The 17,468-nt window shown below is 41.5% G+C and overlaps 1 protein-coding gene across 3 annotated transcripts in view; it reads right to left on the bottom strand.

Annotated features, from left to right (window-relative positions):
* impact (impact RWD domain protein) overlaps nucleotides 1-17,468 on the bottom strand; it is a 39,119-nt gene that overhangs the window by 20,114 nt on the left and 1,537 nt on the right. For 2 of the 3 annotated variants that reach the window (XM_039811590.1, XM_039811589.1), the window contains 8 exons: nucleotides 15,230-15,358; nucleotides 15,082-15,134; nucleotides 14,897-14,959; nucleotides 12,409-12,494; nucleotides 8,278-8,403; nucleotides 6,492-6,586; nucleotides 4,598-4,671; nucleotides 3,487-3,577 (listed from right to left, as the gene is read on the bottom strand). In XM_039811590.1, the coding sequence (XP_039667524.1) occupies nucleotides 3,487-3,577; nucleotides 4,598-4,671; nucleotides 6,492-6,586; nucleotides 8,278-8,403; nucleotides 12,409-12,494; nucleotides 14,897-14,959; nucleotides 15,082-15,134; nucleotides 15,230-15,358 (717 nt within the window). The remainder of the gene's footprint in view (nucleotides 1-3,486; nucleotides 3,578-4,597; nucleotides 4,672-6,491; nucleotides 6,587-8,277; nucleotides 8,404-12,408; nucleotides 12,495-14,896; nucleotides 14,960-15,081; nucleotides 15,135-15,229; nucleotides 15,359-17,468) is intronic. The other variant, XM_039811591.1, reaches the window with a different exon arrangement.

Raw genomic sequence — 17,468 nt, 5'->3', positions numbered from 1 at the left:
ACTAGGCAGCGCTGATCAAATATGAATCTTGATTCTGTGACTGCATTGCTTATTTCTGCCTCAAATGTTTTCAGAAACAAGTTTTAGTAATGTTTAGATTTAAAATTAGAAAGTTTGCTCCGGTCGGTGCTTGGTTTTAGGCTCAACCTGGTCACAATAAATTGAAATTTAATAAAGTACGCATTCACAATATTTTAACATACAATTGTAGCCTTTTTTTAATTTTTATTTATCCAAAAGGCAAAATTAACAAATTAGAGCCAAGACTGTTTTTTAAGTGGCTGACTGTATGGAAGGAAACACTGTATATTAGTCAAAGACAGCTTGATACATCCAAATGATGTGCAGCTGATCAGTTTCACCAACAATTTATTTATCTCTCTAACAGGGTCACACTCGTTGCCGTCATCTCATAAATGTGTATGAACTTTGACATGAGTCACGGACATCATCTGGAGAAGCTCTGACATGACTCAGCACCTACTGCTAATAAGTATGACAGAAGTACTGAAGGCTCCACTGAGCTGTGAATACAGAAAACTTTTGTTTTGTGACAAACCTTTCACTGGCCTTCATTCCATATTATGAGGAGACACAAAGTGTGTGGACAATTGCACATTTCAGTGTGGGGGGGGGTGTGTGTGTGTCATAGCGCCATCTGACAGCACAGCCAACAACAAAGTGCTTCTTTGATGTGTGAAATGAAAAGATTAATAATCGTGTGAAAATACTATTGTGGGCTATTTCTAAGGAGAGGGACAGAGTGGAAATTCACCCATTATGTAAAAGTGAGGTTATACTAGTGAGGTCATGTGCCCATGTAAGAGTCAGTCTCTGTGTATTTTTCTCAAGAAGTACACTTACCTAAACGAAAGTTCAAATGTTCAAATCATGATTCTTACTTCATTACAGATCATGATGGTGATGTAGGACAATTAAATCAACACCTAAAAGGCTAAAAGCAATGAATGAGATAACCTGTAGATTCCTTTTTATTTTATTATATTTATTTATTTATTTATTTATTTATTTATCTATATTCAGGGTCGCAGGGGGGCTAGAGCCGTTCCCTGCTGACGTTAGGCGAGTGGCGAGACAGACAACCATTCCGGTCGCATTCACAACTACGGGCAATTTAGTCAACAATTAACCTAATTAACCGAACCTACATGACCTTGGATGTTTTAGCTGAAAATATACAAGAAATCAACAAACTAATCCATTTTATACTAACAGGAAGTGATGCAATACTTGCAATATAGTCTATATCAAAGACGTTCCACTTCCTGGATTGCTCTGGTGCCGCTGGAGGTTCCACCAGATGTCCCTCTTTTCGGCCGGATGTCCATTAACTTCCTCTTTCTTTGTGTTGGAATTTTATTCTCAACGGCTCCTCAGATCTCTGCAGGGTAAATCCAGACAGCTAGCTAGACTATCTATGGCGAGGCTATTTCGCAGAGGCACCGTGGCTCCGTCTGGTGCTTAGCACCACCCAAGACGATTGTGATTGGTTTAAAGAAATGCCAATAAACCAGAGCACGTTTTTCTCCCATCCCGGAATGCTGTGTGGACTAGCCAGACCTTCCTCCGCAGCGCTGTGGAGGAAGGTCTGGCAATGCGAGACTACTTGCAATACAAACCGCAACTTTAAAAAAGAAATCCACTTTTAAACTTAAAGCAAAATGTTTTTTTTTTTTTGTTTTTTCTGAGATGTCGCTGGAGCGTTTCACCCCCATCCACAATTCATTTTTCACAGCTGCCACTTTGCCAGTATGCAAATATTAAACGCTCAAAACCTACTTAGAATGAGTATGTTGACATAGCTTTAGTCTTGTTCATTTCTATTCAATCACATTTTCTGTCATCTTAATACAAACTAAACAACTTCAAATATGAATTGGAAAAAGTCCATTTTTACCTGGACCACGTCTCCCTTCACAAAATGTTCCCATGTGAACTGACACCGAGGCCATGCAGCCTTTCTGGCGGTGTAATAGTAATCCTCAAAGATTGATGGTGCGGTAACCTGCCCGTTTCCACGTCACCTGACATGAGTAACTTAAGGCCAGTAAATATTTTCAAATATCTGTAAAACTTTCACTTTTATATTGTAAAATGTACAAAAATTTGCATGAACATACAATGTCTGTATTTTCTGTACAGGAGTGTGACCCCTTTGATCTATTCCATACAATATATAGTTAAATATCACATACATAGACTGTGTTTTTAATGAGGAACATTAAATCCAGGTAAATCCAGCCCGATCTGCTGGTGATTTGATTTCTCCCTGCAGCTCAGGCTGGACACCTGTACATTTATCTATCCTGCTTCTGTTACAAATCTGCGGGGACCAATCACAAACTGGCTTATCCACCTGCCGCGCTATTGGCGGGTTTAACACGATGACGACAGAGAAGCGACGGCAAGCAGCTTCTTGTTTACATTCAACATGGTGGCCACCAACCCGTTGATGAAAGTACGTCACCCGGATCGTTGGTCTGATTGGTTGAAGGACTATCCAATTGCGTACAGAGTCATTTGAACCATGCCCGTTGATCACGCCTCTTGTGCAGTAGGGATGGGCATCGTTTGGATTTTAACGATTCTGATTCCAATTCCGATTCTTCCTTTCGATTCCGGTTCTTATCGATTCTCGATTCCGATTCTTTGAGTGGTGGAGTTGAAATGGGTTAGATGCTTATTTCACAAATAAGAGGAAAGTTTGATTTTGATTCATAGGTGGGTTGCAGTTTTACAGCTTTTACAATGCAAAATAAAGCCACACTAGAGCTCCGCTTACTGTGCTGCACGGCTGCAACACAACAAGCGCCTGGCTGCTACGGAAACCAAAACTTAATTTGGAACCTATGATCAGATTTGAAACCAAATCCTCCAAACGATTCCAATAAAGAAACGATTCCGATGGAATCGTAATTTTTGAAACGATTCCGATTAGGAATCGGTTCTCGATGCCCAACCCTATTGTGCAGTAGAAAATACAGAGCAGACTCCCCAGACTAATGTTCAACCTTAAAAGATTGAGCTTGGTCTGGTGATAGCCAGACTAGAACATGTCTTCAAAAGATTACGATAGAGAAGGTACTGACCTCCCACAGAAAACAAGAGATGGAAGCTGTCAGAGTCTGTGGCAAGCTCCTTACTCATAACAGTCGCAGTTTAAAAGCCACAGCAGATGACAAATTGTGCAGACTGTGACAATGAATAAGGTGGCTTAGAACAGACGGCAATCAAGCACGCAGAAGCCAAAAGAAAGTCAGATGCGGCCAGCAAATTTAACAATGTGTTTGTACCATTGATTCTGAGCAAAAGCTTTACTGCACGTGTGCTGCACTGACTCACTCCTCAGTTCTTTTGGTGCCTTTCTTTTTCGTTTTTGACAAATGCGACCTGCAATTCAGTATGCAGCCAAAAGAGTGATCTGTTGGGTCCAGGTCAGTATTTTCTCAATGAATGGTTATTAACCTGCAGTAAATGGAGCAATCTCCCCCCCGCGGCCGTCTCGCCGTCGTCTTCGCAGTCCTGCAGGAAGCTGTGCTTGTCCTCGCAGTAAATCCTGCAACAGACAGAATCCCAACAGCTTGGCATTAGACGGGAGAGCATTGAGACATTTTGGACAGAAAATGAAATTTTTTTTTTTTTAAGTGGATGAATGTCAACAGTAATGACCACCCAGGCAGTGCATGCGCAGCTCGACATCGACCCTTATTAGACCATGCTGACAACACAACACACACACACACACACACACACACATCTATTCACATAGTACACAATACTACCAGAAAGTCTTCATTTTCTCTGGTGCTTTTTTGACCTTTTAATGCAGTGATGTGCCCTTTAGAGAAGATGGACAGGCATTGAATCTTCACACAGCTCAAGTTCTCCACTAATGAGACACACTTGGGAGTGTTACCATGATTTGCCTACTTTGAAACTACGACAGATGTTAGGTCATATATACATTAGTCTATATCGACAACGGTTCATTTAGTTCTGGTGCGACCAGAAGTTCCGCTGGTTATCCGTCACTTTCCGCTTTCTTAAACTCCGGTGTGATCGAGCAACATTAACCGCAACCTCTGAGCAACGTGAGAGGCTGAAAATGGCAAGTTTTGAAGATAATTTGGATCGTGCAACAAGGCAGGCCTGCTCGGCTCGTGCGGGGAATGATTGTAAAGATTTACAAAGAAAATGTTTACAGCATTTGCTCTCTTAACTGGGACGTTTTGGGACGATACACTGGTAAGAGCAAATTACGTATAAACGACCATGTATCAAGCTCATATAAATAGCTCCCGTTACTGTATTGTGTGAATATTGTATGTGGCGTTTTTGAGGGGTGCAAATGTTCCACCAAAACAAGGCTCTTCCCAAGACCATTTTGAAGAGCCACGCTCGCTGCGTCTGGAGCTTAGCGCCGCTTAAGACCATTGTGATTGGTAGAAATGCCAATTAACCAAAGCACGGTTTTCTCCTATCCAGATGTTGTGTGGACTGGCCATACCTTCCGCCGCAGAGCGGAGATAAGTCTGGCAATGCAAGTATAAACTGTATATACATAGACATTACTGACCTGTAAGCATAAATATTATGAGTGGCACTAGCAATCTTCTTGTTCTCATACAGCTTCCCCAAGACCATTTTAACCTGCAACACACGACAGGTGGAACAATGAACATCATGACATAATCCTAACATGCCTTTACATCTTCTGTACTGGAAATGAAAAGAGCTGATACGAGGAGTGTATCCTGCGCTCTACTTTAACATAAACTGTATGTCAAGAGAGAGGAGTGGGATTCAAACCAAGTCAGTTTGAAAGGGATGCTGTGTCTGTCGCTGCTGACGTCGACATGCCATTTGACGGTGCTGATGACTAACGCACAAATTAGTCAATTGTTTATGAAAGGAAAATCACATTTCCTAGAAACAGAACTGAGGTTGGGGAAAATGCTATTTCCAATTTAGAAACAAAAATGTATATGATGAAAACGAAAATGAAAGCCAATGAAACAAGAATAATCACATAATTATTTTTTAATAATTCCTTAAATTATTTCACAATTTGTTTTGCTCATCCATTGATTTTAGGCCATTGATTTATGTGTGTTTATTTATTCCACAATGCCTTATTTAATTATTTCAAAATTTAACTCTATGGGGCTTCATATAGTTAAATAAAAGTTACACTTGATAAAAAAAAGGCTCAAAACTAAGTAGGTCTTCAATTTGCTCTCAGTGAAGCAGTTCTTAAGACTTTTTCTCAATTATATCTTTGGTTGAACTAAACACTTCCAGACTATTATAAGACGATGTGCACAGTAAATGCTGTGCAATTAATAAAAATTTGATTGAAAAAACGATTGCGAAAACAATGTAATCGAGAAAGACAATTATTTTGCACGTGACTTTCTGCAACTAAACTCTTATTCTGGGAATAGTAAAGTGAAAGGGAAATTTCACACTTCAAGATGTGGATTTCTTTGACTGTTTTATACGGTGGCCGAGACAATTCAACGCAAATACAAAAGCCACAACACAAACGCAAAATATACAACACAAACGCAAAAGCTATAACACAAATACATAAGCGACAACGGAAGTGTGTTGTTAACAAACAGAGCCGGAGGAGGAAAGTTCTTGCTTGTTTGAGAAGTAAGTGAAACATGGCTCCTTGCTAATTATGATTACTGTCGCTACGTGATCGTCACAAATAATAAAATGTTGTTCAATATCTTTGTATTCTCACGTATGCCATTTAGGCTACGAAGCTACAGCTATAACGTTATCTAAATGGTGCCCAGCGTCTTTTAACGTGTGAGTGCTACGTTTAAAGTCTATAGATCGCGAAAACAATGTAATCGGGAAAGACAATTATTTTGCACATTACTTTTTGAAACTAAACTCTTATTTTGGGAATAGGAAAATGAAAGGGAAATTTCACACTTCAAGATGTGGATTTTTTTAAGTTCAATAATTATAAATCTTTCCAAAACTGAAGGAGTAGTCGTGTTAAATAATCCTGATTTCAATATTGACCAAGTAATTGCGATTATGATTTATTTTTCCATAGTCAAGCAGCCCTATGTGCAGGTCTCAGTCCATTCAGTCTATTCGCTGGAGGACGGCTGCGTCTGTAAACATTTTTGTCTAAACAGCGCTCCACAGCAGGTGGAAGCTCTTAAGACGAGCTTAGAGAGCAGGAACGAACCAGATGAGGTTTCACTTCGGGAAATTGCTGCGTAAACGAGCACATTTATATCCCTCTCCTCATCCAGACCCTCGTGAAGTCATTTCTACTGAAACTCCAAACGAGCTGTCGTTTGCCATTTGTCTCCACGGTTTGAGAAAAAAAGAAATCGTTTATCTTTTCAGTTGAAATATTCATAGATTTTTTTTTTCATGTCACTGTTTGCTGTATTGTGTGGTAATGTAAAAGATAATAACATGTCATTCATGTTTTGTACCTGTCTGGGAGTCACCACAGGTGCTAGGTGAGGCTGGAAGGTACTGCGTCGGTCTGTGATGGCATTTCCATGGTTTATGGGAGGTAACTCTTCATCTACGGCACAAAGCGTCACATATCATACCTCAGAAAGATCTATTTTTATAATAAGCTATGCTTAATGCTGACCACTGAATACAATCAGTGGTGGGAGAAGTATTTAGATCCTTTAATTAAAGGTCCCATGACATGGTGCTCTTTGGATGCTTTTATATAGGCCTTAGTGGTCCCCTAATACTGTATCTGAAGTCTCTTTTGTATAGGCCTTAGTGGGCCCCTAATACTGTATCTGAAAGTCTCTTTTATATAGGCCTTAGTGGTCCCCTACTGTATCTGAAGTCTCTTTTATATAGACCTTAGTGGTCCCCTAATACTGTATCTGAAGTCTCTTTTATATAGACCTTAGTGGTCCCCTAATACTGTATCTGAAGTCTCTTTTATATAGACCTTAGTGGTCCCCTAATACTGTATCTGAAGTCTCTTTTATATAGACCTTAGTGGACCCTTATACTGTATCTGAAGTCTCTTTTATATAGACCTTAGTGGTCCCCTAATACTGTATCTGAAGTGTCTTTTATATAGGCCTTAGTGGTCCCCTACTGTATCTGAAGTCTCTTTTATATAGACCTTAGTGGTCCCCTAATACTGTATCTGAAGTCTCTTTTATATAGACCTTAGTGGTCCCCTAATACTGTATCTGAAGTCTCTTTTATATAGACCTTAGTGGTCCCCTAATACTGTATCTGAAGTCTCTTTTATATAGGCCTTAGTGGTCCCCTAATACTGTATCTGAAGTCTCTTTTATATAGGCCTTAGTGGTCCCCTAATACTGTATCTGAAGTCTCTTTTATATAGGCCTTAGTGGTCCCCTAATACTGTATCTGAAGTCTCTTCCCCGAAATTCAGCCTTGGTGCAGAATTACAGCCACTAGAGCCAGTCCCACAATGAGCTTTCCTTAGGATGTGCCATTTCTGTGTCTGTAGCTTTAAATGCTATTGAGGAAGAGAGAGGGGGGAATGGGGGCAAGGTGGAGGGTGGGGGTGTGGCCTTGACCAACTGCCACTTTGCTTGTTTGCAAGCCATGATGTCTCTCTCTCTCTCTCTCTCATGGGTGGGCCAAATTCTCTGGGCGGGCAAAGCAGAGAAAGGGGAGGTAACCTTGCTCCTTATGACCTCATAAGGAGAAGATTCCAGATTGGCCCATCTGAGCTTTCATTTTCTCAAAGACAGAGCATGATACCCAGGGCTCGGTTTACACCTATCGCCATTTCTAGCCACTGGGGGACCATAGGCAGGCTGGGGGAACAGATATTTATGTTAAAAAACCTCATGAAGTGAAATTTTCATGCCATGGGATCTTTAAAAAAGGTCCCATGTGGTGAAAATGGGTTTTTATGAGATTCTATGTTCATATATATTAAATTAGTGTTTAATATACACATATAAATGGTACAGATATAAGTTGTCACCATATGGGAACTTTAAGTAAAAGTATTAATACCACACTGTAAAAATACTCCGTTACAAGTAAAAGTCCCGCATTGAAAATGATACTTAAGTATGTAAGTATCATCAGGAAAATGTACTTAAAGCTATAGTGCGTAGTTTCTGTCTCCCCCAAAGGAATTCTAAGTAATGACAACAAGAAACAGTTGGCACATGATACAAGCCTTCCATGACATATGTAGTTACATTCCACCACTGAATGCATGCAACAACGTGTATCATATTCTATTGAGCGGTATACCGTTTGCATGATCCATGAACAGATGTGCATGTTCTGTGTTCAGCTGGAGAGTCTTGAAGTCTGGTATGTCTTCAGGATCATCCACTTCCTCCTCAGCCGTCATGTTCACCTTCTCTGGCTGCTCCACTGAAGCAGGTCATGGAAGAAACAGGTCTTGTTTACCAAAAGCTCGTGTTTGTTTTTTTTAAATCCCAAACCCGGGACCTGTAAAAAGGTCTTCACTGAGTTGTCTACAAACTAGGCAGCTTGTCATAAAAATAGCAATGATCCAGAATGAAAATTTGCTGATTTTTGGGGTGGAGATGTGTTATCATTCTGAGTTTCATTTTAATTTGTTTAACTTCGGGGAATTCTGCGCCCGCAGATTCCCTGTGGCTCTGCTAATGAGCAATCTATTACCAAATGACCATGACATGACCTTAACATTCACACTAACATGGTTTCATGACCTATGATACCAAGACAGACAATTCATAATGGATGACACCAATTACTAGAGCATGACTGACACTAGGCTTTTAGAACCAAAAAAGATAATTATAATGGTTAGAAAGGATTACAAATGGTCAACAGGTGAGCTGAAAGAAGTGCTCTGTTGCTATGGAAACAAAAGGTGTTAGCACCAGTTTAATCGGTTGATACGATCATGAACAAATGTGCTAAAACTAAAGTGGACTCTGGACAAACTGTGTAATAGGGACCTCATGCATTTTCCTGCAGTATGTACAGTAAAGGAATTTTCTCTAAAAAAATATTTCCCCTTCACATTAGTTACCCTATGTACACCAAAACCAATGTATTGGTGGTGGGCGGCCAATATCTCATCAGTTGATAATATCAGCTCTATGAAATAGCAGTCAGGCTCCAAGATAAAAGAAAAAGAAGGATGAGGCTGGCGATATTCTACATTTTTGTTACTGTCAACAAATCTCAGGAAAATACCAAAACATCCACAGCCTTTCTGTGGCACTCAGCCCCAAGCTCACTATTTGATAAAAAAAAGGCTAAATAATTTCCTACAACAGCTGGGCAGTGTGGTTTTTAATAAAACAGGGCAAAGTTGTGATCATTGAATTTGTTTGGGACTATTTTCAGTCGTGGATTAATACACATTTGTTGCTTTAGGGTATTTAAGACAGAAGGACAATGTATGTAGGATACAATACAAATAAACTACGCTCGATGGTGTTTTAAGCCCCCCAACGTCGACTTCAAGGCAGCGCTGCGACCGTCGACTTCAAGGCATCTAACCCTAACCATTGCAGCGCTGCCTGGAAGACGACGTTGGGGGCTTAAAACACCATAAAATACAGTGTTCATGGAAATGAAGGAAGACGTCATCCTCTGCAACAGTGTCGCTCATTGAGGTTTTCAAAAGTTTTTGGGAAAACAACGTGATCATTTCCACTGGGGTTGGGGACATGTCCCCCTCACTTTTATTGTTTCAGGTTGAGTTCCTGACTTAGGTCTCTCTGAATATTACTGTCCGTACACAACAGTCCAGATGAGAGAAGATCAGAGTTGATAAATATTGATACACTCATCGGAGTTGCCGTAAATTATTACCAGCAGGATAATATTATAGCAGGATCAATTCATTGTTGCTGTTTTTTTTTTTTTTTTAAATGAGATTTGATACTGAGAAAAATAAAGCAAATAATTTTTTATGTTCTTTATGAGAAGTAGGTAGCCTGGATGCCAGCCGAACTTAGCCCCGCCCACAACATTTGAGGTCAGGAAGTTCGGTCTGGACTTGATCCGTTGTGGAGCAACTATGCTTGAACCAGAGCAGTTTGGACCAATCAAATTGTCAGGGTGGGCTTTATACGATGTTGGACAGATGATCAACAGTAAGGTGATCAACCACGTCACCAAAGAGTGCTTGGGTTGAATTTGTTTACAACAAAGATGGCTGCCGCTGGAGAATTGAGATGTGTAGATTCCGCCACCGCAGTATCAGACTGACGACGTCAGGCTAAGAAGTAGGTATGCTTTTTCAAGAAAGTCAAAGCCAGCTAAATCTAATGACCATAATAAAAACAACATGATAAATGCTGAACTGGTCACATATCTAACAAACTTGTGTGTTAAGTGGAGTAATGCCTATAGTGTTTATTCTACACATGCATTTACACACAATCTATTGAAAGTAAGTGGGACTTGATATTTACATGAACAAACAGTTGGTCTCTCTGATGTTTTCCATCCTTTGCTTTCCGTCTGGTCCCGTTCAACCAAACTTTATCATCATTATTGCTCTTGCTTTTCATGTCCTCTGTTATGTTAACTCCCTTTCAATTTCCTTCTCTGTGAACTGTGCATCTTTAGCCTCATCACTCCCCCCTCTCAGTCTGCCTCTCTCCCCAATCCCCCTGTCGTTTGAATGGGAATTAGCTGGCAATCCCGCTCCCAGTTATGCTTATTTCCACATGAATTGCAGATATATAGTACAATTTATACCACACAACAATGGTTATGACAAATTAATTATTTTTAGGCTTGTTGCTCAAAAGAGGGCCGAGTCTGCCTCGATAATGAATACCGCTGGGCTCGGCTGTGGATAATCGAGACGGACCAGCCTCCACGGTGACACTTGAAGAAAATCTTTAACTTGGGCATCTTTTTACACTTCAAAAGATTCTGCCAAGGTAAGAGAAGCCATTACATAGATACCAATCTTAATTTGATGCAGTCACTCAAAGCCAGCCACAGACGGGGTTTTTAATGCCCCGACAGGCTTTTGTGCTCATCTTATCACAGCTTGAGACCACATAGTTGTTGTAATGGAGGAACATCTTAGCAGAACTTGGAACCCACATGTTGTGTTTTATATTGCTTCTATCAAAAGTGTTTCAACTTGCTGTATTAACTGCTGGGTCGGAAATGCCACTGAGTCACAGAAAAAGACAGAAAACAGTTACAACTACCAGCAAGTTACTTGGGATAACACTACCGAGCACTGAACACATTTACAAAGGAAGACTGGTGAGAAAGGCCAATAACATTGTATGTGACTACACACCCCCCCTTGGCAGCTCATTTTAAACTACTGCCATCTAGGCGTCGTTTCTGCCCACCCCTTCTGACCAACAACAGATCCACATTTTGTACCACAAGCCATAAAAGCCTTAAATCAGTCAAAATAAGCTAGATGCCCGAGCTGGCCTGGTCATACCCAAGGGTGTATAGTGTATTGTAGTGTGTGATGTATGTTCTTCATGTTATGTCTGATTTGGGACTATTTGTTTGCATCGTATGTCTGATGTCCTGTCATGAAGTGCCTTGCGACGCAAACCCAACTGCCCCACGGGATCAATGAAGTAATCTACTACTACATTTAGACGAGGTGTCAGGTAGGGAAGTAGATTCACTTGAAACCTCTGATACGACTATTTGTGTATAATAAAATGATCAAATATGATAAAAAAATACTGAGAAACAGTGGGCTTTATCAGAGCCAAGCTGGTAACGTGTGGATGTTGTCATGTACCCCAGCTTGTTGGAAAGCTAAACCCCGACCCCTGAAAAGAGAAGATATTGTCCAGTCAGAGCTACCGTTCCGCTACTTTAACCAGGAACGGCAGGACTGCCAAGATTTGTATTTCTCCTAATTTTTTTATCTTTATTTTTGAATAGTTGTTCTTGTATTCTATCCTATTTATTATTTCTTGTATGTGTGCTGTGTGTCTTATATTTGTGCTGCTGTAGCACTGAAATCTCACAATCTGGGATCAATAAAGTCCATCTAATCTAATCTAAAATCAATTTCTCTTTTAAAAGTGAGGCTTGCTGTTTAAAATGCAAAGCGAACTTCTGTGTTACTTCTCAAAAGTATCTTTCTATAGCAAGCATAAACCATCCAATGAGAAGCCTGGTTTTGTTCACTCCTGTGTAAAATTTGAAGATCCTCAAGTACTAAAATCTGTACAAATGCGTGCGCCATACTGGAACGGAAAGTTTGACAGGCGTAGCAACAGTGACTGAGGGGGACGCACAACAAATTACTCTTGTTGTGTTTAAAGTAAGCTCTACTGAACTGATGAATTTCGATCAAGAGTAAGTTCAAGTCATTACGAATTGCTTGAGAAAGTGTGTCCCTTAAAGCAATGAATCTCATTTGTCACACCTCACCTGTTTCTGAGCTCTGGGATTTCTCCAAGAGGAATTCCCGAACTTTTTCCACCCACAGGTAGAGGATGCTCTCCCCCACATTCTCCCTGTAGAAATTGAAAGAAATACAAATGAAGCTCAGCGGAAGACCATTCAGGCAGACTACCATGCTTCACATCTCTCTCTCTCTCTCTCTCCCAACCTAATCAGCTGCATTGTCATCAGCTGAATGTGGGCGTTTACTCTTTCAGTTAAACCAACCAGATTTTGCCACAATCTCTGCAATCGCACTGTTGCATTCAAACTTTAAAATCTGTTCTACTAATTGTTGCAGTCAGCGGTTAGCCTGGGAAAACCCTGACGAACTTCCGGCAAATTTGAGATTTGCTCTGCAAGTCAGTCTGGCCAAGAGCCCATTCAAGCCCATTTCCAATTTTTCCAAATCGAGGCACCAATCATAACCGCTGAGGCGGGCTTTACACGATGACGATAGCGCAGCGACGGCGAGCAGCTTTTTGTTTACATTCAACATGACGGTTCTCTTCAATACATCCATGCACCGAACCCGTTGATGCCGCTGTCGCCGCTACGTCACCTGGATCATTCGTCTGATTGGTTGAAGGACTATCCAATTGCGCCCAGAAGCATTTGAGCGGCGTCCGTTGGTGACGCCCCTTTGGAAATGAACTGTCAACGAACCTTCCCCAGACCCACTCTCCGTTACAACTGAGAAGGGTCTGGTGTCAACCAGGCTAGTCAGCTGTCATTTCAGGCACAATCGATGCGACCCTCCTCCACCCCGTTCACCTCCAGTTCTCATCATTCCCAGCGCCCAGGGTTCCTCGATCAAAAGCCCCGCTTCACATCACATCCATCCAGATCTTCAGGCTTCCTTTATCCTAGATTTATATAGATTAACTTGTATTTAAACTATTTTACCATCTTATTAACCTGTGCTGTATTAACGCCTCCCTCATGAGTGATGTAGCCTATTTCATTTTTTTATTACCGCTCATTACTGCTTTATATGGTTGAACGGTGCCAGAAGATGGCTCGGGTCTGTGTTGCTTGGCGGATACTGTTGATGTGTAACTGTGCTAATGTCTTGCTGCTTCCTGTAGCTCTGCGTGTCTTACTGAGAAAGCTTGTTTGTTGCTCTAGCTGTCTGTGTGGTGTCTTGTTGACTTCTGTCTGTATAGTTTAACCTGTACTAATGTCTTGCTGTTTCCTGTTGCTCTGGTCTAACATCAGCTGGCCAAAGGACTACAGTTGAAAATCAGCCGGCTGGCTAACACTGGCACATTTACAGAAATGTTAATTAATGTGTGTTGTCCTTTATAAAATAAAGAATAAGAATAAAGAATAAGAATTGCGATGCGGACCTTGACGATTCTGCATCGATGCAGTGACAGACCATAATCGATTATTGCCTACTGATGCTGCTTGTTGATTTTCCGCTTGCTGCAATTTTTGTTTTTGCCTTTTTATCTGTTGTGTTCTAGTCTTGCATTGCCAGCCCTTCCTCCACAGCGCAGCAGAGCAGGGTCTGGCTAGTCCACACAGCATTCTGGGATGGGAGAAAAACATGCTCTGCAGTGTAGTTCAGACACTTTACTGATAAACCATAGATTGGCTTTATGGTCAAAGATAGTTTTTGTATAATTAACTTCAGTCTCTGCCAGAGACGCCTGCTTTTAAAAGTAACAAGTAAAAAGTTACTTTCCATAGGGGGTAACTAAGTAAAGTAACGGATTACTTTTTTAAGAAGTAACGAGTAAACACTACTTTTTAAAAAGGAACTTCCTCAACACTGCTCGGAACACACCGAAGAGACGAGACGTAATACGTCTCCATAACAGCAGGCGGCGCTAATCTGTATTGTCGCCCAAAAATGAAAATCGGCAGCTGATTGGACGAACACGTCACGTGGGTCTGGTTTCTCCGGAAATTTAAAGCCGGACTGTCATGGCGGCTCGTTCAGCATACGATCTCATATTGCACTAAAATATTTCTGAAAAATTTTAAGAGAGAAATAGGCCGTGCAGTTCCTGAATCTGTCTTCATTTCAGATCAACAAAGGTCAGTTTAAAAGATTTTCGTCAGATTTTGAGAGACTCTAGTCACGCTCATCCCGCTCCCCGTTTCCGGGTTAACACTCCACCAATCAGATGGGTCATTTGAGTCCGACTGCCGGCAGTGCCCGCCCCGCCGATTCAACATGTCAAATCGGCCAAAATGAAGGACAACGGCCCCTCGGACAGACGACGGCACGGAGCACAGCGAACAGATTCGAGTCACCGACCTCGCCAGACTGTCCAACGGCCGATTATCGGCTCGGTGTGTCGGCGCCTTTAAATGAAGTCTCTCCTGATTGAAATGAGGTTGGATTATCTGAGAGAGAGACCACAGAAGAATTGCACTGGAAAAACAATCATGAAAAGCTTTTGTTGTGGCTAATATGACCCTGCAGTGCCTCCTGGTGAAGTCAGAAATGATGAGAAGCACTCACACATAGAGGTCTTCCAGGCTGTTTGCCAATCTGGTCCTCTCAGGGCCTCGCAACCACGCTGCGCTACAAAGGCCGAGAGCAAACAGAGGGTTATTGAGTAAGAGGACGAGTGGGGTTTTGAGTGCAATGTTCCAGCAGTTCAACAGATCTCCACAAGATTAAACTTGAAAGGCAAATAGACTCACTTGATTTGGTAGATAGGTGGGGCGGCGCTCGGATAATCATACGGGAGAATGATCTGCTCAATAAGCAGAAGAAAATAAATCCTTCAAACAAACTGAAATGCTCACACACTTGTGTTTAATATATCCAAGATTTTTTTTTTTTCTCTACCTGCAAACATGCTGTCAGTTTTGGCTCCTCTAAGTCGTCGGATATTTTGATGCAAAATATTCTGGATGCTTCATCTATGACACACCATTCCTCCCCGTAGATGGAGGACAGAGCCTCCACCTCTTCAATCTAAGCGAGAGGAAACAATAACAAAGCAAAAACATCACTCATATGGGTCTGTTGGCATGAAGGAGGCGATCAATCCATAAAGTCATTTCAGCATGTGGACCAGTGATGGCTTCCAACAGCTGGCCTGGATCCGTCCAAAGCAGGGTTCCAGAAAGCCTTATTTTTTTTTAAAGTAGGGGGGTTTGTTCTTTATTATTTTATATTTCTGTATGTTTAGGTTCCTGAAGTGAATAATAGGCTAATAGTAAAGCATGTTCAGAGTAGCTGTTGGTATATATATTGCTATGTTTTCCGTAAGACCAACATTTGAGGCTGTGTGTATGTTCGTAGTTCTAAAAAGTTAAAATCTCCAGCAACACTTGTAGTATAAAGAACAACGTTATGGTAAGGCTGACACGTTTTGTCATTGGGTGCAACCCATCTGGTCTGTTTCACAAAGTAATGGTAACTATTGCCTGTCCGCTGTGCATTAGCATTTGTATTGTTTCTTTGCAGATAGCGATTAAAAAAAAAAAGTCAACTGTGAATATTTTTTCTGTTCCTTTGTTTACCCAGGCTAAATATTCTACTGTATGTATGAGTTCAAATGTATTGTTAGTATATTTTTGCAAGGCACATTTGTGTATGCACATGCGATGCATGCGTTCACCACCGAAATGTCTGTAATTCTAAAGATCTACCTACAACACCAGACCCTTCTCAGTTGTAAGAGAGCGGGTCTGGGCAAGGTTCATTGACAGTTCATTTCCAAATGCCTCTGGGCGCATTGGATAGTCCTTCAACCAATCAGACCAACGATCCGGGTGACGCTGCGCTTCGGTGGCCGTCGCTGTGCTATCGTCGTCGCGTAAAGCCCGCCTCAACGGTTGTGATTGGTGCCTTGATTTTGGGGACATTAGAAATGAGCTTGGATGGGCTCTTCGCCAGACTGATGCTGCGTTCATGCCACCTGAGAATAACAGGGACTGCCCTCCGTGGTTACGTTGTTTTTCCGACTGCCAGCGTTCACATGGTCGGGATGCGGGTTCTTCTTCTTCTGTTATATTGGCGTTTGGCATAACGACTCGTTGCATGACTGCCACCAACTGTTGGCTGTAGCCGAGAGCATCAGGTGTGTGAAAACATGGAGGCCACAATAACAAAAGATGTGCTGCTGTTTTCTTATACGAGCCTAGAAACAGCACATGGACAGGTGAACGGGAAAGGACACGGATAATGGGTTGTTTTTTCATACATGTGCCTATTTATGAATAATGTAAAACATGTTATGTCTGTGCATGTTTCTTGCCAGAGGCATTTGTCCACAATAAACAGTTTATTATCATTGAAATATGTTCAGTGAACCAAAGACGCTTCCATCAAACGTCAGTTGTCAACAACGCGTCACCAACTGGGAAACTCTGTTAGCAAAATCCAGCCCCAGTTTCCCACCTCTGATTCCCACAGGAAGTGACGTGAAAGGTGACGTTTTCACTCGGAAAAATGTTTTTCCGACGTCTATGAACGCAGCATGACTTGCATAGCAAATCTAAAATTTGCCCAGAAGTTCGTCAGGGTTTTCCCAGGCTATGTTAGACTGGGTAAATCCTGACAAACTTCCGGCAAAAATCGAGGCACCAATCACAACCGTTGACACGATAGCGCAGCAACGGCAAGCAGCTTCTTGTTTACTTTCAACATGACGACCACCAACATGGCAGCAACCCGTTAATGCTGCTGTCGCTGCTACGTCACCCGGATCGTTGGTCTGATTGGTTGAAGGACTATCCAATTGCGCCCAGAGGCATTTGAGGGGCGTACATTGGTGACACCCCTTTGGAAATGGGCTGTGAATGAAGCTTCCCCAGACCCACTCTCAGTTACAACTGAGAGTGGGTCTGGTGTCAACCAGACTAACAAGCACATGACAAGCTCACAAATTAACACGTTCTTAAATCTGTACAAAAACTCAAGTGTAAAAACTTTTTTTTTTTAAATCACCATCTTATGGGAGGTTAAGTGTTGAACTATTTTTTTGGGCCAGGAGCAGTAACTTCCTGGTTGTCTGCCATGTTAAAAGTGTTAATTAGTAAGCTTTAGACGTGCTTTAACAAAAGCTCTTTTGTATACC

Source organism: Perca fluviatilis, chromosome 9 (assembly GCF_010015445.1).
Source record: "Perca fluviatilis chromosome 9, GENO_Pfluv_1.0, whole genome shotgun sequence".
NCBI lineage: Eukaryota > Metazoa > Chordata > Actinopteri > Perciformes > Percidae > Perca > Perca fluviatilis.
The sequence above is the reverse complement of the archived record's forward strand: the minus strand, read 5'-3'. Positions and strand labels throughout refer to the sequence as shown.